The 23,470-nt window shown below is 41.2% G+C and overlaps 1 protein-coding gene across 4 annotated transcripts in view; it reads left to right on the top strand.

Moving 5' to 3' along the window:
* The window catches only part of tcea3 (transcription elongation factor A (SII), 3), a 28,541-nt gene extending 5,347 nt beyond the window's left edge, over positions 1–23,194 (top strand). Inside the window, exons 2-14 of one of the 4 annotated variants that reach the window (XM_014169685.2) lie at positions 7,243–7,305; positions 7,561–7,666; positions 7,772–7,880; positions 14,254–14,310; positions 14,647–14,757; positions 20,998–21,060; positions 21,220–21,294; positions 21,406–21,566; positions 21,796–21,852; positions 22,043–22,197; positions 22,361–22,507; positions 22,886–22,957; positions 23,108–23,194. In XM_014169685.2, coding sequence (XP_014025160.1) covers positions 7,243–7,305; positions 7,561–7,666; positions 7,772–7,880; positions 14,254–14,310; positions 14,647–14,757; positions 20,998–21,060; positions 21,220–21,294; positions 21,406–21,566; positions 21,796–21,852; positions 22,043–22,197; positions 22,361–22,507; positions 22,886–22,957; positions 23,108–23,116 — 1,185 coding nt within the window. In that variant the 3' untranslated portion in view covers positions 23,117–23,194. The remainder of the gene's footprint in view (positions 1–7,242; positions 7,306–7,560; positions 7,667–7,771; positions 7,881–14,253; positions 14,311–14,646; positions 14,758–20,997; positions 21,061–21,219; positions 21,295–21,405; positions 21,567–21,795; positions 21,853–22,042; positions 22,198–22,360; positions 22,508–22,885; positions 22,958–23,107) is intronic. The other 3 variants (XM_014169694.2, XM_014169713.2, XM_014169731.2) reach the window with 3 other exon arrangements.
* Positions 23,195–23,470: the final 276 nt, after the last annotated feature.

Genomic DNA, 23,470 nt, shown 5'->3' with positions numbered 1-23,470 from the left:
TGTTTTGTTCAATCAAGTTCATATTTATATAAAAAACAGCTTTTTACATTAGCATGTGACGTTCAGAACTAGCATATCCCCCGCAAACTTCCAGTGAATTTACAAAAAATTTACTAAATTACTCACGATAAATGTTCACAAAAAGCATAACAATTATTTTAAGAATTATAGATACAGAACTCCTCTATGCACTCGATATGTCCGATTTTAAAATAGCTTTTCGGTGAAAGCACATTTTGCAATATTCTCAGTAGATAGCCCGGCATCACAGGGCTAGCTATTTAGACACCCAGCAAGTTTAGCACTCACCAAAGTCAGATTTACTATAAGAAAAATGTTATTACCTTTTGGTGTTCTTCGTCAGAATGCACTCCCAGGACTTCTACTTCAATAACAAATGTTGGTTTGGTCCCAAATAATCCATAGTTATATCCAAACAGCGATGTTTTGTTCGTGCGTTCAAGACACTATCCGAAAGGGTAAAGAAGGGTGACGAGCACGACGCATTTCGTGACAAAAAATGTCTAAATATTCCATTACCGTACTTCGAAGCATGTCAACCGCTGTTTAAAATCAATTTTTATGCAATTTTTCTCGTAAAAAAGCGATAATATTCCGACTGGGAATCTGCGTTTAGGTAAAAAGACGAAAGAAAATAAAGCATGGGGTCGACTCGTGCACGCGCCTAAGCCCATTGTCCTCTGATCGGCCACTTGCCAAAAGCGCAAATGTGTTTCAGCCTGGGGCTGCCTCGATATCATTCAGCTTTTTCCCGGGCTCTGAGATCCTATGGGAGCCGTAGGAAGTGTCACGTTACAGCAAAGATCCTCAGTCTTCAATAAACAGAGACAAGAAGAACAAGATCTTGTCAGAGAGGGTACTTTCTGTAAGGAATCTTCTCAGGTTTTTGCCTGCCATATGAGTTCTGTTATACTCACAGACACCATTCAAACAGTTTTAGAAACTTTAGGGTGTTTTCTATCCAAAGCCAATAATTATATGCATATTCTAGTTACTGGGCAGGAGTAGTAACCAGATTAAATCGGGTACGTTTTTTATCCGGCCGTGTCAATACTGCCCCCTACCCCCAACAGGTTAATCTAACCACACTGTCCGATTTCAAAAAGGCTTTACAACGAAAGCAAAACATTAGATTATGTCAGCAGAGTACCCAGCCAGAAATAATCAGACACCCATTTTTCAAGCTAGCATATAATGTCACATAAACCCAAACCACAGCTAAATGCAGCACTAACCTTTGATGATCTTCATCAGATGACACTCCTAGGACATTATGTTATACAATACATGCATGTTTTGTTCAATCAAGTTCATATTTATATCAAAAACCAGCTTTTTACATTAGCATGTGACTAGCATGACTAGCATTCCCACCGAACACTTCCAGTGAATTTACTAAATTACTCATGATAAACGTTCACAAAAAGCATAACAATTATTTTAAGAATTATAGATACAGAACTCTTTTATGCAATCGCTATGTCCGATTTTAAAATAGCTTTTCGGTGAAAGCACATTTTGCAATATTCTAAGTAGATAGCCCGGCCATCACAGGCTAGCTATTTTGACACCCACCAAGTGTGGTACTCACCAAACTCAGATTTACTATAAGAAAAATTGGATTAACTTTGCTCTTCTTCGTCAGAATGCACTCCCAGGACTTCTACTTCAATAACAAATGTTGGTTTGGTTCCAAATAATCCATAGTTATATCCAAATAGCGGTGTTTTGTTCGTGTGTTCAAGACACTATCCGAAGGGTAAAGAAGGGTGACGCGCCCGGCGCGTTTCGTGACAAAAAAAATTCTAAATATTCCATTACCGTACTTCGAAGCATGTCAAACGCTGTTTAAAATCAATTTTTATACTATTTTTCTCGTAAAAAAGCGATAATATTCCGACCGGGAGTCGTTGTTTTCGTTCAAAGAGAGAGAAAGTAAACATGGTGGAGTCTCGTGCACGAGTGCCCCAGTCTCATTGTTCTCAGATCGACCACTATCCAAATGCGCTACTGTTTTTCAGCCATGGCCTGCAAAGTCATCATTCAATGTTCTGGCGCCTTCTGAGAGCCTATGGGAGCGTTAGAAAATGTCATGTTATGCCAGAGATCCCCTGTTTTGGATAGAGATGATCAAGAAGGCCAAGAAATAGTCAGGGAGAGCGCTTCCTGTTTGGAATCTTCTCAGGTTTTGGCCTGCCAAATGAGTTCTGTTATACTCACAGACACCATTCAAACAGTTTTAGAAACTTTAGGGTGTTTTCTATCCAAATCTAACAATTACATGCATATTCTAGTTACTGGGCAGGAGTAGTAACCAGATTAAATCGGGTACGTTTTTTATCCGGCCGTGCAAATACTGCCCCCTATCCCCAACAGGTTAATAAAGAGCTGCAGTTAGTTGGGTGGCAAGGAATAAGTTAGTCCTAAATATTTCAAAAACTAAAAGCATTGTATTTGGGACAAATCATTCACTAAACCCTAAACCTCAACTAAATCTTGTAATAAATAATGTGGAAATTGAGCAAATTGAGGTGACTGTCATGGTCAAAACATGTTGATACAACAGTAGCTAAGATGGGTAGAAGTCTGTCCATAATAATGCACTGCTCTGCCTTCTTAACAACACTATCAACAAGGCAGGTCCTACAGGCCTTAGTTTTGTCGCACCTGGATTATTGTTCAGTCATGTGGTTAGGTGCCACAAAGAGGGATTTAGGAAAATTACTGTTGGCTCAGAACAGGGCAGCGCGGTTGGTCCTTAAAGGTACACGGAGAACATTAATAATATGCATGTCAATCTCTCATGGCTCAAAGTGGTCCTTTAAGGGCCGCAAGGTGTGCCACAGTATGATGCAACTTTTAAAGGAGGAACCACTGTAGTACCCACTATGATTATTAAAACCTACCCTAACCATAAACCGTGGATAGATAGTAGCATTCGCGCAAAACTGAAAGTGCAAACCACCTATTTAACCATGGAAAAGTGACTGGGAATATGGCAGAATATAAACTTTGTAGTTATTCACTCCGCAAGGCAATCAAGCAAGCTAAACGTCAGTATAGAGATAAAGGAGAGTTGCAATTCAACGGTTCAGACAATTACGGACTACAAAAGGAAAACCAGCCATGTTGCCGAGACCAACGTCTTGCTTCTGGACAGGCTAAACACATTCTTTGCACGCTTTGAGGATAACACAGTGCCACCGATGCGGCCTGCTACCAAGGACTGTGGGTTCTCCTTCTCCGTGGCCAATGTGAGTAAAACATTTAAACTTGTTAACCCTCGCAAGGGCGGCATCCCTAGCCGCGTCCTCAGAGCATGCGCAGACCAGCTGGCTGGTGTGTTTACGGGCATATTCAATCTCTCCCTATCCCAGTCTACTGTCCCCACATGCTTCAGGATGGCCACCATTGTTCCTGTACACAAGAAGGCAAAGGTAACTGAATTTAATGACTATTGCCCCATAGCACTCACCTCTGTCATCATGAAGTGCTTTGAGAGACTAGTCAAGGATCATGTCATCTCTACCTTATCTGCCAACCTAGACCCACTTCAATTTGCTTACCGCCCTAATAGATCCACAGACGATGCAATCGCCATCACTGCACACTGCCCTATCCCATCTGGACAAGAGGAATACCTATGTAATAATGCTGTTTATTGACACTATCTCAGCATTCAACACCATAGTACCCTCCAAGCTCATCATTAAGCTCGAGACCCTGGGTGTGAACCCCGCCCTGTGCAACTGGGTCCTGGACTTCCTGACGGGTCGCCCCCAGGTGGTGAAGGTAGTAAACATCACCTTCACTCCGCTCATCCTCAACACTGGGGCCCCACAAGGGTGCGTTCTCAGCCCTCTCCTGTACTCCCTGTTCACCCATGACTGTGTGGCCAAGCACGCCTCCAACTCAATCATCAAGTTTGTAGACGACACAACAGTAGTAGGCTTGATTACCAACGATGATGAGACAGACTACAGGGAGGAGGGGAGGGCTCTGGGAGTGTGGTGCCTGGAAAACAACCTCTCACTCAACGTCAACAAAACAAAGGAGATGATCGTGGAGACAGCAGAGGGAGCACACCCCCATCTACATCGACAGTACCGCAGTGGAGAAGGTGGAAAGCTTCAAGTTCCTTGGCATACACATAACTGACATACTGAAATGGACCACCCACATAGACTGTGTGGCGATGAAGGCGCATCAGAGCCTCTTCAACCTCAGGAGGCTAAAGAAATTTGGCTTGTCACCTAAAACCCTCACAAACTTTTACAGCTGCACAATTGAAAGCATCCTGTCGGGCTGTATCACCGCCTGGTATGGCAACTGCACCGCCCGCAACCGCAAGGCTCTACAGAGGTTGGTGCGGTCTGCTCAACGCATCACCGGGGGCAAACTTCCTGCCCTCCTGGACACCTACAACACCCGATGTCATAGGTACGCCAAAAAGATCATCAAGTACATCAACCACCCGAGCCACTGCCTGTTCACCCTGCTATCATCCAGAAGGCGAGGTCAGTACAGGTGCATCAAAGCAGAGACCGAGAGACTGAAAAACAGCTTCTATCTCAAGGCCATCAGACTGTTAAACAGCCATCACTAGCATGTTGGAGGCTGCTGCCTATAGTCATAGACTAGAAATCACTGTCCACTTTAAGGAATGGAACACTAGTCACTTTAATAATGTTTACATATCTGGCATTACTCATCTCATATGTACACAATGTATTCTATACTAATCTACGGTATCTTAGTCACTTAATAATGTTTACATATTTTGCATTACTCATCACATATGTATATACTGTATTCTATACTATTCTACGTTATCTTAGTCGCTCGTCCATATGTATATAGTCTGAATTCATTCCTACTTAGATTTGTGTTTTGGGTATATGTTGTGTAATTTGTTAAATATCACTTGTTAGATATTACTGCACTGTCGGAGCTAGAAGCACAAGCATTTCACTACACCTGCAATAACATCTGCTAAACACATCTATGTGACCAAGAAAATTTGATTTGATATAGATTAGGAATAACAAAGGTCCATTTATCGAACCCTATGGCAGGATGTCTTGACCCTGGTTGATTCACAGCAGCTAGCATAATCAAATTGTTCTCTATCATAAACATAACTGTATAACCAATTATATGCATAATCATGAAAACCATAATATTGCAATTTAGAAGGTAATATTTCATGATCAACCATGTCAAACGCTTTGGAAAAATCAAAAAAGACGCCAAGAGTTTATTCGTTATTGTTCAGGGTGGTAAAGATTTTGTCCACAAGTTTCAAAAGAGCCATATCTGTGGAGAATTTTTTTTTACGAAAACCATATTGGTGCTCATATAGAATACACTTTTGATTTAAATGTTACAACATTCTCTTATACATCAATTTCTCTAGGATTTTTGAAAAACATGGTAGTACAGATATTGGGAGATCCTTTGTAAAATATCTTGGATCCCCAGATTTATAGAGGGGATAACTTTAGGAACAATACCAGTTTGCATAGATTTGGTGAAAATATACGTTAGAGGCTCAATAATCGAGGAATACACTGATTTCACCAGAGGCACCAATCTCATCACGACCTGCTGCTGATATCTTTGTTACCAATTACCTCCATCACCTCCATTATATCAGGAGGATCAAACTAAAACAGAGAAGGGAAATGTCCCTTCATGTAATCCAAGGGATTTCATCAGTTTTCTCTATTTTCTTTGACAGAAAGGAACAAACATTCACAAAAAGGTTTTTCAATTCACATTAAATCAGGATCACTATAGGTCTTACCTCCAACAATAAATTGAGATGGTATAGTTGTAGATTACTTTTTCTTATTCAACAGTTGATTGATGATTTTCCAAGTTGACTTTATATTATTTAAGGATTCTTGGAATTTCTTAGTAAAATATATTTTTGGGGATGTCCGAAGTAGGTTAATTTGTTCTTATACCTTTTGTTATTATTATATATTTTTTTCATCTGCAAAAGTTCACTTCAGCGCCATCACAGGCTGGTCTTCCCTGGTTGTCTGACTGTGCTGAGACCCCTGTCACCATTTGATTACCTTGGTGTACATTTATACATTATATTATCCAAGAATAGATTCAATAATTTAAATTACAATTATTCTCAGATCCCAGACTGTAGACTACCCATGAACTCAAGATGGAACTTTGTATCCATTCACTGATTGTTATAATGTACTGCAAAATTCACCTGAGCTCTGTAGACTGGTCTTCCCTGGATGTCTGACCCTGCTGGGACCCCTGACCATCTGATCCTGCTAAGACATGATGAGAATAGTGTTGTCTATTGACTGTGCACCATGACAGTGAAGCCTCTATAGCTGTTTATTACTGTCAGTGGGAAAAGTAGGGAATCACCTAGGGAAACTGACAGATCAATAACGTTTCATTGCTACTGTATACTGACTGTTGGGGAAAAAATTATATCTAATGTTAGCCAACTTTTGGCTAAATCTAATGGTTACATCAACTGGCGAAAACGAGCCAAGTTCATTTACTTCTGTTGAAACGAGACAAAACAAACGCTACAAAACATTTCCATACACACAACAGCTTTTAGATACTGCTACCTGACAGATAGCTAGGCGGAACTGGCTGTGGTAGCTACTAGCTAGCTAGATAGCTATCTAAGTTAGTTCATTCACTTCAGACAGAACTTCAGTTGAGAGGGGATGAAACATTAGCTAACGTTACATGTCAGTTACACTACTAGCTCAGCTCTGGGAATATTATTTTTTTCTCTCTGTTAAGTCAAACAGCAGTTACCTTGCCAGCTACATCAGTCAAATAAAGAGTAACCAGTTTCTGCCCTACTTGCTTTTACAACTTAGAAAAAAGCACAACACACACATATAACAGCTGCCTCTGTTCGCATGTTCTGTCGTCTCCGGACGGTCCTAAATCCAGCCGGTTGAAACCACCAAACAGCCAATCCAACCACTCTGAGTCGTCCACATGGTCCTAAACCACACCTATGCCTCTTCTTTTCTTTTTTATCACAATGCAATGATAAAACTGCATTTTCAGAATGAGGGGGGGGGGTCATGAGGTGTAGCCGCCCGTCCCCAGTGATAGTTGCACCCCTGGTACTACATATGTAATGAAAATAAATAATTCTGCTGCTCTCCCTGTTGGCTACAACTTCCAATACCATCATCTCCATGTTTGTGTACATAGGAGGGTGCCCTGGACCTGCTGAATGAACTGAAGAGCTTCAACATGACGCTGAAACTTTTGCAGGTAGAGAACCTTCAACAGGAAAATCCCACTCACCTGTTATGTATTATTTAGGTGTACAGAAGTTTCATATTTTAGGCTACTTTACATTCAACATTAAATATTATCAAATGCATGGGGAATACAGTGCAGTCAATTTCCCCACAAACAGGGAATGGATTATATAGTTATGCCTACTCCAAGTGTGAAGTCATTATAAAAGTGTAAACTCATTATTTCAAGGATCACATGCAACAAAACATTCTCTCCGCTGAATAGGAAACGAGGATTGGCATATCTGTGAATGGAATCAGGAAGCACTGCACAGACGACGTGGTCGTTTCCCTGGCCAAGATCCTCATCAAGGACTGGAAGAGACTGCTGGGTAGGATTGTAGGAGACTGTCTTTTAGAACGTGAAGCTGTCTGGAGTTGCGTTTTACAGTTTACACAGTACGTAGAGACAACATTTTACCCTCTTTGCCCCCTAGATGCTGCACGTACTCAGAGTACTGAGAGGCCCAATGAGATGAAGAATGGGGTTGACTCCAACAAATCCACAGGGTCCCCAGTCAGGTCCCCCTTAGAGAAAGACACCAGGTAGGTACATACTCACACACTCAAACCATGTAAACATAGAAAAGGGGAAGATACTGGTGTGGTTGTGTTTTTTTTGCTATAGTCACAAGAGGCTGGATATTTCTGATTCAGATACTGAATCTGAATCAGATACTGATACTGAATCTGAAAAGGAAGAATTCTCTGACAAAAAGCGAAAAGAGAAGCACAATGTTGAACACAAAAAAGACGAGAGAGCTGTTGACCTTAAAAAAGAGCGATATACAGAGGCATTCAAAAACAAACGGCATGCAGAACAATCCAAAAATGGAAAACATATAGAAGATGCCAGAAAAGAAAGACCTGTAGAACACTCCAAAAAAGAACAACACTTAGAAGAACCCGAAAAGGAGAGACACTTCGAAGAATCCAGAAAAGAAAGACATGTACCTGTACATGACACAAAAAATGAAAGACGTGCAAGAACCCAAGAAAGAAAGACATTTTGAAGAACCCAAGAAAGAAAGTCATTTAGAAGAACCCAAAAATGAGAGACACACAGACGAACCCAGAAGGGCGAGTTTTGCAGATGAAACGAGAAATGAAAGACACATAGAGGAACGCAGAAAGGAGATACCATTGTACGAACCCTCACAAGAGAGACCTGTTGAAAACCACAGACAAGAGTTTGAGAGGTGAGAGGTGCCTCTGTAAAGTTGATTCCATACAGTCTAGAGAGGACAAGTGCTGGGCCTCAGGGATGTGTTGTGTTTTCAGGAGAAGCGTCTTGGATGATCTTTACCCCTCTTGTTACTCTCCTCCACGGCCCTCCCGACCACCCCGTCTTCCTCCCCCTGTCAGACGTATGTCTGAGGGGGTGAAGAAAGAGGTGAAGAAGGAGAGAGAGAGGTCAGGATGGATAGATACTCTAGTGTCAACGCATGGAACTTTTCTGAGAACACTATTACTTTCAGATGCTATGGTACATTACTGAATGAGTGGTTTGTTCAGATAAAAGGCTACAGTTTGAGATGTTTATATTGGAAGCCCTTGAGATGGATTGCACACTAACCTTGTTATTTCACTGACTTGTTCATACAGCATACCACTGGGCACAACATGTCATTTCAATGTAGAAATGTGGGTAATATTTCGTTGAGACGTTGATCAATGAGATTTCAACCTTTATTCACCCACTCAAAAAGTCAGCCAGAAGTTTGTTGAATTACAAATGCATTATCACTATGCTTGCAACCATCTAAAAGCATATCTAAATTCCAATGGGAAAACAATGTCAGATTATTGGTTTAGTTCTCATCTAAATGTGTTATCAGTGTACTTTCAACCATTTTAAAAGAACAACAAAGTTGAAAAGGGGAATACAATGTCAGATATTTAGTATTTATACCTAAACGTAATGTTTTATCACTGTGCTTCATCTAATTGCACTACCAAATTACCTGGATTGCAGTTAAGATTACATTAAAAGTACATTGTGCAAGTGTTCAATGCAGTAGATATTCTGCACAGATTATTATAGCAATTGTGAAGATCTCCACAGAACGGCAACCTGTGCACGCTATCTTGAACATGCACACTTTCTATGATTACATAAGAAGACATTTATAGTTACAGTAGGCTAACCTCAATGTGGCCGTAGATGTGTTACTCATTGTAGCCCTTTCCTGCAGTCAAATGACCTAGTGGCCACATGGGTGGAATATTATTCATAATTTCATAATTAATAAACAAATAAAATAATGTATCCGGTGTTTCTATGTCAAACGGGTTTGTTATAGTTCAGTCTTCTGTGATGTATATAAAGTGTAATATTGGGATGCAAACTAAACATTTTATACATCTCTATATCTGATATGGTACATGTCTTATTTTTTTAAAGCCCTTAACCATGTGTGTGAGGCATATACTTTTGTTTCAATGTAGATTTGAAACACTCTGTGTGACCCTGTTTAGCCCACTGCAGTAAAAAGTAAAGGTTGAATAAATACTGTTACTTTAGTTTGTAAAATAGCCTTAACTTTATGCCATTTACTGTATTACAAAAGTCATATTGAATTGTGTTTGGTTTGTCAACACAATCAAATATCAACATTTAAAGGATATATAATGCTTGGATAGTTTCATTTTTACATTTTCACATTTAGCAGACGCTCTTATTATCTTATCCTCTTAAGAATGCATACATTTCATACATTTTCTTTTCTCCGTACTGGTTCCCCGTGGGAATCGAACCCACAACCCTGGCGTTGCAAACACCATGCTCTACCAACTGAGCCACACGGGACCTGTGTGAGCCATCATCTGAGCCACTAGCCTAATCCTATTCTTTAACTTTAAAAAAAAAATTTAGTTGGATGATGTGAATCCAACATAATTTCCTAACTTGACGACAAGGTATTATGCAATTTATTGTATTGCAAAAGTGATACTGAATTGTGTTTGATTGTCAACTCAACCAAATATCAACATTTGAACATCAACATGTGTCTTTTGTGCCACTGACTTAGTCTGGCTTTAATTCCAGTTTGTTTACAAATGAATAATGTATATGTTGGATTAATTTCTCCATTTCAACCAAGAATCAAAGTTAAAGATTACGACTAAATCAGTTTGTGCCCAGTGGGTAGTGACCTTGAAGAGTAACTTACCCAGCACCCTACTTCTGCATGGTGCACGGTGTGATCATGGTCAATGCATGCTTTCCTTAATCATTCGATTTGTGCTAGTTGTATTAGTTCTGGAAAGCATGGTTTTACTCAGATTTCATTTGGAATATTTCAATTTCCATAAAGGAGAAATTCTTCAGACACTCTGTCTCCTTCTCATCCTCGTCCCACCCCTCCGTCCAGATGTCCCTCAGTGAAGGCGAAGAAAGAGAGGTCAGAGGGCATCCTGGTTGTGAATAGACTGAGTTGTCTATTATGGTCCATAGTTTGTGATAGATCATCACCTACCTTTGTTTTATCAGACACAGCGAAATATGCCCTGAAATCACTGTTTTACTGTTTGTTTTGTTACCATAGGTTGTACTTCATACAGCAAAGTCAAAATCATTGCAACTATGAGCATGTTCCTCCTTTTTTGATGATAAACTGTCAGCGATACACAGAAAATTACAAAACGTTTTCAGAATTGCAATAGATTTAGTCTGTTGATTTTTCATTTAGGAAAAAAGCTCCTCCTGACCCTAATGCCCCACTTCCTCCTCTTCATCCTCATCCTTCTATGCCCACTGCAGCAGAGGTCAAGGAGCGGTCAGAGTCAGCTTCTCTCCTGTCAAACTGTATTTATTTCACAAGACACATTGGACTACAGTATAAATTGTACTTCCTGTATTATACTTATGCTAACATTTGTATTCTATTCTACTGAGCCATTTACTTTATGTTCGTTTGTATTCTTATCTTTTATTACTTCTTATAGTTGTTGCATTGTCGAGGAGCAACCTGCAAGTAGTGATGGCAAAAGTACGCAATTGTCATACTTGTGTAAAAGTAAAGATACCGTAATAGAAAATGACTCAAGTGAAAGTCATCCAGTAAAATACTACTTGAGTTAAAGTCTAGAAGTATTTGGTTTTAAATATACTTAAGTATCAAAAGTAAATGTAATTGCTAAAATATACTTAATTATATTTACTACTATTAATTATATTTACGATCCAGCAACCGAAAGGTTTGCCTAGGTTAAATGTAAAAATAGGTTTTAAAATCAAAAAGTTGAATGATACATTATTTCAAATTCTCTTGTATTAAGCAAACCAGACGGCACATTTTCTTCTTTAAAAAAAAATGTACAGATACCCAGTGGCACACTCCAACACTCAGACATGTGAAGCTATTGTATTTAGTGAGTCCGCCAGATCAAAGGCAGTAGAGATGACCAAGGATGTTCTCTTGATAAGTGTGTGAATTGGACCATTTTCCTGTCCTGATAAGCATTCGAAATGTAACGAGTACTTTTGGGTGTCAAGGAAAATGTATGGAGTAAAAAGTACATAATTTTCTTTAGGAAAAAGTTGTCAAAAATGTAAATAGTAAAGTACAGATACTGCAAAAAACTACTTAAGTAGTACTTGAAAGTATTTTTACTTAAGTACTTTACACCACTGCCTGCAAGTAAGTGTTTCGGGTCATGGTGCATGTGCATGTGTATCCCCTATATACGACTAATAAAACTTGAAACATGAGTGTGCTACTATACTATCGATAGTAATGATGAATAGTAGTGATGATTGAAAATAATAATATTTTACATTTAGAAAAGAGCCTCTGCGGATTTCTGTGGTTAGAAAAGAGACTCCAGACCCCAATGCTCCTTTTGCAACTCTTCCTCTCCATCTCCACCCTCCCCCTCCTGTGAAGCGCCTGTCAGTGGAAGTCAAAGAGGAGAGGTCAAGGTTGCTGTTATGTTGCATGGTTGTATTTTCGTGTGGTTACTTTTGAGTGTCAGCAATGTCTGTTCTCTGTGACATTATTGAACTGCTCCTGTTGACAGATATGCTAAATGGATTATATTCATTCCGACACAACGCATTTTTGTTGCTTTTCCTTGTGAAGTTTCAAACATCACATTCTTTGCTGTTTGCTACCCAGAGAGGAGTTGTCAGATTACAAACCCGTTTCTCTGTAGGTGATGTCCTCTGACCATGTGAAAAAGGATGGGTCTGGGATCTGTAAATCATACTACCTCATTCATGTTGAGTGTGCTCAATTGTGTTTAGTCTTTTCAGTACATGTTCCTAAATGTCATGATAAATATAGTATCCAACAGTCATTTAATAGTTCCTGTTAGTATATAGTATAAGGTATATAGTGCCTTCGGAAAGTATCCAGACCCCTTGACTTTTTCCACATTTTGTTAGGTTACAACCTTATTTTAAAATTGATTCAATAGATTTTTTTTCTAATTTCTCTCATCTCTGGGTAGCACATTACCCCATAATGACTAAGCAAAAACGAGTTTAGAAATTCTTGCTAATTTATTAAGAATAAAAACAAAAAAATATTAGTGTTCAGACCCTTTACTCAGTACTTTGTTGAAGCACCTTTGGCAGTGATTACAGCCTCGAGTCTTCTTGGGTATGACGCTACAAGCTTGGCACACCTGTATTTGGGGAGTTTCTCCAAGTCTTCTCTGCAGAGCCTCTCAAACTCTGTCAGGTTCGATGGGGAGCGTCGCTGCACAGCTATTTTCATGTCCCCAGAGATGTTTGATCGGGTTCAAGTCCGGGCTCTGGTTGGGCCACTCAAGGACATTCAGAGACTTGTCTCGAAGCCACTCCTGTGTTGTCTTGGCTGTGTGCTTTGGGTCGTTGTCCTGTTGGAAGGTGAACCTTCACCCCAGTCTGAGGTCCTGACTAGTCTCCCAGTCCCTGCTGCTGAAAACATCCCCACAGAATGATGCTGCCACTACAATGCTTCACCGTAGGGATGATGCCATATTTCCTCCAGACGTGACGCTTGGCATTCAGGCCAAAGAGTTCAATTTTGGTTTCATCAGACCAGAGAATCTTGTTTTCCTATGGTCTGAGAATCTTTAGGTGCCTTTTGGCAAACTCCAAGCAGGCTGTCATGTGCCTTTTTTTTTACTGAGGAGTGGCGTCCGTCTCGCCACTCTACCATAAAAGCCTAATGGTGGATTGCTGGAAGGTTCTCCCATCTCCACAGAGGAACTCTAGAGCTCTGTCAGAGTGAACATTGGATTCTTGGTCACCTCCCTTGACCAAGGCCCTTCTCTCCCGATTGCTCAGTTTGGCCGGGTGGCTAGCTCTAGGAGTAGTCTTGGTGGTTCCAAACTTCTTCCATTTAGCAATGATGGAGGCCACTGTGTTCTTGGGGACCTTCAATGCTGCAGAAATGTTTTGGTACCCTTCCCTAGATATGTGCCTCGACACAATCCTGTCTCGGAGCTGTACGGACAATTCCTTCGACCTCATGGCTTGGTTTTCGCTCTGACATGCACTGTCCACTGTGGGACCTTATATAGACAGGTGTGTGCCTTTCCAAATCATGTCCAATCATTTGAATTTACCACAGATGGACTCCAAGTTGTAGAAACATCTCAAGGATGATCAATAGAAACAGGATGCACCTGAGCTCAATTTCGAGTCTCATAGCAAAGGGTCTGAATACTTATGTAAATAAGGTATTTTTGTTTTGCAAACAGTTCTAAAAACCTGTTTTCACTTTGCCATTATGGGGTGTTCTGTGTAGATGGCTGAGGAAATTGTCTTATTTTATCCATAACAAAACAACATTTGGAAAAAGTTGAAGGGTCTGAATACTTCTAGACATTCTCTAAATGTGGATGATGATGATATAGTTTTGTTAAATTCGATGAAGATTATTATGACAACAGTTGCAAAGCACTGCTAACCGTTCTCCTTTTGCAGAAAATACTCCGATAGCAAAGTGCCCAAAAGACCATCTATTGATGCCAAGGAAGAAAGGTTGGCAAGCCATAGTGCACAGGTGCATGCATAATTATACACTGCATGTGGGCATATGTGCTTGTTTAAGTTGAATCCCATTGACATGAGTTGTGGTTGTATATTTGGTGATATTAGAGAATTGTGTGTTAACCCCTTCATTGGAGCAGAGGTCTTCATAGGGAAATACCGTATGTGAATATTTATCTGTGCTTTGCCACATTGTCATGTTGTCTGCCCTCTGCTGGTGAAGCTGTTTGATCAAGCATGCCTGCTCCCTGAATGCTGTGTGCTTTTTGCCAATGAGCAATGGCTGCAATACATGCAAATCTTACATACAAATGTTTCCTGTTTCAGAAAGGATTTGTCAGATTCCAAACCAAAACCTGCTAAAAGGCAGAGTCTGGACTCGTCAGATTCCAAACCAAAACGTTCTAAAAGGCCAAGTCTGGATGGCAAGAAAGACAGGTTTGCATAATACAGTCGTGGCCAAAAGTTTTGAGAATGACACAAATATTAATTTCCACAAAGTTTGCTGCTTCAGTGTCTTTAGATATTTTTGTCAGATGTTACTATGGAATACTGGAGTATAATTATAAGCATTTCATAAGTGTCAAAGGCTTTTATTGACAATTATTGACAATTACATGAAGTTGATGCAAAGAGTCAATATTTGCAGTGTTGACCCTTCTTTTTCAAGACCTCTGCAATCCGCCCTGGTATGCTGTCAATTAACTTCTGGGCCACATCCTGACTGATGGCAGCCCATTCTTGCATAATCAATGCTTGGAGTTTGTCAGAATCTGTGGGTTTTTGTTTGTCCACCCGCCTCTTGAGTATTGACCACAAGTTCTCAATGGGATTAAGGTCTGGGGAGTTTCCTGGCCATGGACCCAAAATATTGATGTTTTGTTCCCCGAGCCACTTAGTTATCACTTTTGTTCGTCACCAAACTGTTCTTGGATGGTTGGGAGAAGTTGCTCACTGAGGATGTGTTGGTACCATTCTTTATTCATGGCTGTGTTCTTAGGCAAAATTGTGAGTGAGCCCACTCCCTTGGCTGAGAAGCAACCCCAAACATGAATGGTCTCAGAATGCTTTACTGTTGGCATGACACAGGCCTGGTGGTAGCGCTCACCTTGTCTTCTCCGGACAAGCTTTTTTCCAGATGCCCCAAACAATCAGAAAGGGGCTTCATCAGAGAAAATGCCTTTACCCCAGTCCTCAGCAGTCCAATCCCTGTACCTTTTAGGGTAAGTCTGTCCCTGATGTTTTTCCTGGAAAGAAGTGGCTTCTTTGCAGCCCTTCTTGACACCAGGCCATCCTCCAAAAGTCTTCGCCTCACTGTGCCTGCAGATGCACTCACACCTGCCTGCTACAATTCCTGAGCAAGCTCTGTACTTATGGTGCCCCGATCCCGCAGCTGAATCAACTTTAGGAGATGGTCCTGGCGCTTGCTGGACTTTCTTGGGCGCCCTGAAGCCTTCTTCACAACAATTCAACCGCTCTCCTTGAAGTTCGTGATGATCCGATAAGTGATTTAGGTGCAATCTTACTGGCAGCAATATCCTTGACTGTGAAGCCCTTTTTGTGCATAGCAATGATGACGGCACGTGTTTCCTTGCAGGTAACCATGCTTGACAGAGGAAGAACAATGATTCCAAGCACCACCCTCCTTTTGAAGCTTCCAGTCTGTAATTCGAACTCAATCAGCATGACAGAGTGATCTCCAGCCTTGTCCTCGTCAACACTCACACCTGTGTTAACGAGACAATCACTGACATGATGTCAGCTGGTCCTTTTGTGGCAGGGCCGAAATGCAGTGGAAATGTTTTTGGGGGATTTAATTCATTTGCATGGCAAAGAGGGACTTTGCAATTAATTGCAATTCATCTGATCACTCTTAATAACATTCTGGAGTGTATGCAAATTGCCATCATACAAACTGAGGCAGCAGACTTTGTGAAAATTAATATTTCTGTCATTCTCAAAACCTTTGGCCATGACTGTACTAAACTTCACTCTAAAAACACTTATTGACCTCACTTTTAAAGCTGTATGAAGTGACCTTTGAAGGAAAATAATTAAATAAAGAAATATTGTAATTTGTAAAGCTCTTTTCTCACACCCAAGGCACTGTTTTTTTCTTTTTATAATAATAATAAAAGCAGACAACAATCAATGCTATTTACAGGTGTTGTCCAATCCGTTGAACAGAATTAACATCGGTCATTGAAAGCTTTTCTGAACAGCTCAGTCATTTAGCTGTGCCTTAAGCAAGGCCAGAGACTCTACAGCCCTGACAGTGACTTTAAGTGCGTTCCATAGCCTAGGAGCCGCACAACTGAAAGCCTTGTCACCCATAGTTTTTTGTCTGCTGTGGGACTGCTGAAGGGAGATGGACCTGTAGCAGCGAAGGGAGTGTACGATGAAGTCAGACAGATACTTGGGTCCAGAGTTGTGGATAGCTTGGTAGGTGTGAACCATGATTTTAAAGTCAATGCGTGAGCATTTGGGGAGCCAGTGGAGGTTGAACAGAGCTGGAGTGATGTGCTCATGGGGGAAATGGGGTTGAGGACACATGCAGCACAGTTCTGGACATATTGTAGCCTTCTTAGGCACTTGTCAGATTTGTCAACCAACACGGTATTACAATAGTCCAGATGGGATAAGATAAACGTGTGGATGAGTTGCTCAGCTGGAGGCTGTAAAAGGGTAGGTTACATAGGTCGTAACCTGGCAATGCTCCATAGATAGAAGTGTTACCAAAGTTACATTTTTCTGATGTGGGCCTCAAACGAGAGCTGACTGTCAAATATCACACCCAGATTGCGGACCTCACTGGAGGGGAGGACCTTGACACCATCAATATTGAGGCTGTAGCTGCTGATTTAGTTGATGATGCGAGTGCCAATCAGGAAGACCTCTGTCTTTTTGCAATTTAACTGCAGGAAACTCTGCTGTATCCACACTTTGATGTCCTGCAGGCAACTGACCAGGAATGCAGTGGCATTGGCAGTGTTTGTAGAGATAAAAAGCTGAGTGTCGTCAGCATAAAAGTTAAAGCCCAGTCCATGTTTCCCAGTGGCAGCATGTAGATCCAAAACAGTAGCTGCCCTAGGACCGAGTCTTGAGGGACCCCCTGGCGGATCAGTGTGAGAGGACCTGAACCAGTCCAGGACAGTGTCTGACAGGCCTGGTAGCTTCTCCATGCGGTCCAGCAGAATGGCATGACTGACCGTGTCAAATGCTGCATTGAGGTCCAGCAGTATGAGGATGCTGGCAGCCCCAGAGTCCGCATTCATGAGGAGGTCATTGGTGACCCTTACCAAGGCAGTCTCTGTGTCTGAAACCAGGCGGGAAGGGCTCGAGTAGGTTGTGAGTGGCAAGATGTTGTTGGAGTTGGCTAGACATATCATGTTCGAGCAAGGTCAGGTTGGAGATAGGCCTGTAGTTCTGGAGGTTGTCAGGGTCAGATCTAGGCTTTTTAAGTACTGGTGTGACTGTGGTGAGTTTGAGCTGTTGAGGGACACATCCAGTGGTTAATGATTTCCTTGAAAAAAGGCTCCAGAACAGATAACTAGGTCTTGACAAGTGAGGTGGGGATAGGGTCAAGTGAGAAAGTGGTGGGCCTCATTGTTCTAACCAGCTTGGTTACATCAGCTGCAGTGACTGTGGTGAACATGGAGAACCTTGACTCAGGGAGCGTAGGACTGTGTAGGTCAACTACAGGGGCTGGAGAGGACAGGATGGTGTTGTTGTTCAAAGGCTGAAGGAGCTTGCTCACAGTAGAGAACAGCACCTGGGAGTTACCACTGCTGTTGCTAATCAGTTGGGAGTAGTAGTAGTAACATGGTCAAATGAAAGTAAAAAAACAGTATCTAGCACTCACTCAGATGAACAGCAGTGTCACAAGACAGGTGTTTTCTCTCTCTCTCTCGTTGTAGAAAGGACTTCACTGACTCCAAGCACAGTCATTCTGTGAAACTGGCTCTCATTCAGATTCATTACAATGATTGACACTTCTCTGGTCATTACTGCTAAATGCATTAATATGTTGCCATGAGCTATCCAGTGGGCGAAGTACATCTGTCAGCATCTAGTTTTAATTGATATTCGATTGAATTTCAAATAACATGACATCAATATGAAATCAGCATAACAAGCGAAAAGGAGTGGAAAAAGTACTCAATTGTCATACTTAAGTAAAACTAAATGCTAGTAGATTATTATTATTTTTTACTGACATAAGGGGGCACACTTCAAAACACAGACAATTTACAAACACAGTATTTGTGTTTAGTTAGTCCGCCAGATCAGAGGCAGTAGGGATGACAACGCATTCTATGTGCGTGAATTGGACCATCATTCTGTCCTGCCTGAGCATTCGAAATGTTACGAGTGCTTTTTTGCTACCAGGGAAAATGTATGGGAGTTGAAAGTACTTAGTTTCTTTAGGGATGTAGTGGATTAAAAGTTGACAAAAATATACCAAACAAAAATATAAACGCAACATGTAAAGTGTTGGTCCCATGTTTCATGAGCTGAAATAAAAGATCCCAGAATTTTTCCGTACACACAAAAAGCTTATTTCCCTTAAATTGTGTGCACAAATTTGTTTACATCCCTGTTAGTGAGCATTTCTCCTTTGCCAAGATAATCCTTCCTCCTGATGTGTGGCATATCAAGTAGCTGATTAAACAGCATTACACAGGTGCACCTTGTCCTGGGGACATAGAAGGCCACTCTAAAATGTGCAGTTTTGTCACACAACACAATACCACAGATGTCTAAAGTTTTGAGGGAGCGTGCAATTGGCATGCTGACTGCAGGAATGTCCACCAGAGCTGTTGCCAGATAATTGAATGTTCATTTCTCTACCATAAGCCACCTCCAATGTTGTTTTAGATAATTTGGCAGTACAACCAACTGGCCTCACAACCGCAGACCAAGTCTCACCATGTGAGCCCAGGACCTCCACATCCGGCTTCTTCACCTGCAGGATCGTCTAAGACCAGCCACCCGGACAGCTGATGAAACTGTGGGTTTGCACAACCGAAGAATTACTGCACAAACTGTCAGAAACCGTCTCAGGGAAGTTCATCTGCGTGCTCGTCGTCCTCACCAGGGTCTTCACCTGACTGCAGTTCGGCATCGTAACCGACTTCAGTGGCAAATGCTCACCTTCGATGGTCACTGGCACGCTGGAGAAGTCTGCTCTTCACAGCTGAATCCTGGTTTCAATGTTACCGGGCTGATGGCATTGTGTGGGCGAGCGGTTTGCTGATGTCAACGTTGTGAACAGAGTGCCCCATGGTGGCTGTGGGGTTATGGTATGGGCAGGCATAAGCTACGGACAACTAACACAATTGCATTTTATCGATGGCAATTTGAATGCACAGAGATACCGTGACGAGATCCTGAGGCCCATTGTCGTGCCATTCATCTGCCACCATCACCTCATGTTTCAGCATGATAATGCACAACCACATGTCGCAAGGATCACTACACAATTCCTGCAAGCTGAAAATATCCCAGTTCTTCCTTGGCCTTCATACTCACTAGACCTGTCACCCATTGAGCATGTTTTGGATGCTCTGTATCCACATGTATGACAGCGTGTTCCATTTCCCGCTAATATCCAGCAACTTCGCACAGCCATTGAAGAGGAGTGGGACAACATTCCACAGCCCACAATCAACTCTATGCGAAGGAGATGTGTCCCGCTGCATGAAGCAAATTATTGTCACACCAGATACTGAATGGTTTTATGATCCACTCCCCTACAATTTAAGTTATGTGACCAACAGATGCATATCTGTATTTCCAGTCATGTGAAATCCATAGATTAGGGCCTAATTTATTAATTTCAATTGACAGATTTCTATAGATGAACTGTAACTCAGTAAAATATTTTAAGTCGTTGCATTTATATTTTTGTTCAGTGTATAAATAGTAAAGTATAGATACGCCCAAAAAACGACTTATGTATATTTACTTAAAGGAAAACTCAAAATACAAAAAATATTGCATCATAACGGGCCAGATTTTTGTATTTTTCAAGTTATGTATCCTGAGAACTTGATTGCTGACATACAAAATATTGTTGGTCTATATCAACAATGGACTAAGAAATCTAGCCCGTATGATGATTTTGAATCATATGATGCTCCGTTATGCAACTTTCAAAATACAGTAATCTTGTCCTGTATGAAGCATTTTGCATCATATGAAGCAAAATGCATTTCTGTATTTTGAAAGTTAGGTAACTTGATTGCTTTCAGAATAGAGTAATCTGGCCTTTATGATGCATTTTGTGTCATATGATGCGAAACACAGCATCATATGATGCAAAATGGATCATATGGGCCAGATTTTTGTATTTTGGAAGTTACGTATCTTGAAAACTTGATTGTTGACATGCAACATATTTTGGGACTATATCAACAATGGACTAATGAAACAAATACCAAAAGACACATTTTGGGGTGTAGTTTTCCTTTAAGTACTTTACACCACTGCAAGCGAGCCATGTCATTGCATTTTAGTTAAAATGTTGATTAAAAAAAGACAATTTCCTTGTACGTTTTCCACATTTTAACAAAGTTAGATTTTTTTATTTTATTTGTTGAAATGACATTGAATCAATCAGTGGGTAGTAACCCCTTCTCTCTTTCAAATTGTCAATATTTTACTACCTCTCTTTAGGAGGGACTCTATGGGTTCCAAGACTAGCAGCTCACCCTCAGCTAAGAAGCTCTCTAGTGAGACGTAAGAGGGCCCCTTTCTTATGCAGATAGAAAAGATAATTTCCTCTTCTTATTTGTTTTACTGCGTTAAGGCCTTTTTGGTTACTTTGCATAATGGAGCGCATTAAGATATGGATGTTACTTCACTCCATTGCTTTTTCTGTTTCTGTGTTTGTTTCAGGAAAGAATCTCATGGCTCCAAGTCTTCTCACCCTGGCCCTCTGCAGAGAAAGTCCTCAACGGACAGTATTGAACGGTACCCTTTCTAACTGGAAAATACTATCTACTGTATAACTGAAATCAATATGGATCAGATTTTAAACTCTTGATTGACGTATATGCTGTTTGGCTTGTGTACGATGACCAGGAGAAAGAAACCAGATATGCCAAAGATCCCCACCACCCCCACCAGTCCCATGTCCCCCTCCTTCAGCTCAGCAGGGGTTCCCCTGTCCCCTTGCCTGGCCACTGGAGAAAATATCAGGGACAAGTGCATCGAGATGCTGGCTGCTGCTCTACGCACAGATGGTGGGGGAAAAGACTAACTGAATGGATCAGAGTACAAGTACAGACACTCACAGAGATACAAGTAACAAGAGATCAATCTCCACATGAAGTGACTCAACGCACATTCATTCACACACACAGTACAGTATGGAAATGAACATTAAATGAATAGTGGTTACGTTACACACAGAATGATAGATTTTGTAGATGAAAAAGAGTAAACGTAATACCCTCAGTTTTCTCTCCTCAGATAACTTCAAAGAATTTGGGACAAACTGTGACTCAATGGCAGCAGAGATTGAAGATTATATCCTTTTAAATCTGCATGTGGTTCTGAAGTATGTTACCAATTTGGGTTGGTTTCAGTTTGCAGTGTGTTTGCAGAGCTGCCATTTGCTCTCTTGGCTTTGAATATAACAAGTTTGATCTTTGATTGTCACCGTTAGATATTTCAGCCAGGTGGTGAAGAAAGCTTCCTTAACTATCCTCCGCTGCACATATTTACAAGGAGATGGGAGCCACAGATATGAAGTATAAAAACAGGGTGCGGAGCCGCATCAGCAACCTGAAGGACCCCAAAAACCCTGGGCTGCGGAGGAACGTCCTGGCTGGAGGCATCGAGCTCAGACGTGTCGCCATCATGTCTGCTGAGGTACTGTAAACTTCTGTCATATCAACCCATGACCCACCCCTGCCTTTAACATATTCCTAAAATGTTGTATTAAATAGAGTCAAGAAAGTCAAGCACCTACCAAAACATTGAGTAGACAAATCTCCCTCCGAGATTTCGTCTATCTATCCGTCTATCTATCTAGGAGATGGCTAGTGATGAGCTGAAGCAGCTGAGGAACAATCTGACTAAGGAGGCCATTAGGGAACACCAGCTGTCCAAAACCAGCGGTACCATTTCTGATCTGTTTCAGTGCAGCAAGTGCAGCAAAAAGAACTGCACCTACAACCAGGTAAACATACCATACTCTGCATACACACCATATTCTGCTTATTGCAAGGTATATACTATATTTTACTTAAACAGATACACACGGCTCACTGCACTGAAAACATACATATGCTCTACACACTGACCCAATATCAGTTTTATATTGTACGCTCTACCAGTTCCAGTTACATTTTACACATTGAGATACAGTGGAGACAGCCTGTGCTGTTGAATGAAAGCTGCCTTCGTATTAACTGTGTGTGTGTGTGTGTGTGTGTGTGTGTGTGTGTGTGTGTGTGTGTGTGTGTGTGTGTGTGTGTGTGTGTGTGTGTGTGTGTGTGTGTGTGTGTGTGTGTGTGTGTGTGTGTGTGTGTGTGTGTGTGTGTGTGTGTGTGTGTAGATGCAGACCCGCAGCGCTGACGAGCCTATGACCACTTTTGTTCTCTGTAACGAGTGCGGGAACCGCTGGAAGGTGAGACTTTTCCCTCACCAGTTCAGATAAAGCCCATTAAAATACATAACGCGAGCCCAGCACGAACAGTGGTGTCTCTGAGGCATAACAATGGTCCACAGACATAAATAATCTATCCATTTACTAATATTAATTTGTTTTCTATTCCAGTTCTGCTGATGTGGCCCAGCTCCAATGACGATGTTGCAGACCACATTTTTCTATGAGGGGCAATAATGTTTAGCAATGAGTAATTTTACAAAAACAAAAATGAATACTTACAATTTATAATTGACTTTTTAAGATGGGCTCCCGAGTGGCGCAGCGGTCTAAGGCACTGCATCTCAGTGCAAGAGGCGTCACTACAGTCTCTGGTTCAATTTCAGGCTGTATCACATCCGGCCGTGATTGGGAGTCCCATAGAGCGGGGCACAATTGGCCCAGCGTTGTCCAGGTTTGGCCGGGGTAGACCATCATTGTAAATAAGAATTTGTTCGTAACTGACTTGCCTAGTTAAATAAAGGTTACATTTAA

The sequence above is a fragment of the Salmo salar genome, chromosome ssa02, assembly GCF_905237065.1.
Source record: "Salmo salar chromosome ssa02, Ssal_v3.1, whole genome shotgun sequence".
Lineage (NCBI taxonomy): Eukaryota > Metazoa > Chordata > Actinopteri > Salmoniformes > Salmonidae > Salmo > Salmo salar.
The sequence above is the reverse complement of the archived record's forward strand: the minus strand, read 5'-3'. Positions and strand labels throughout refer to the sequence as shown.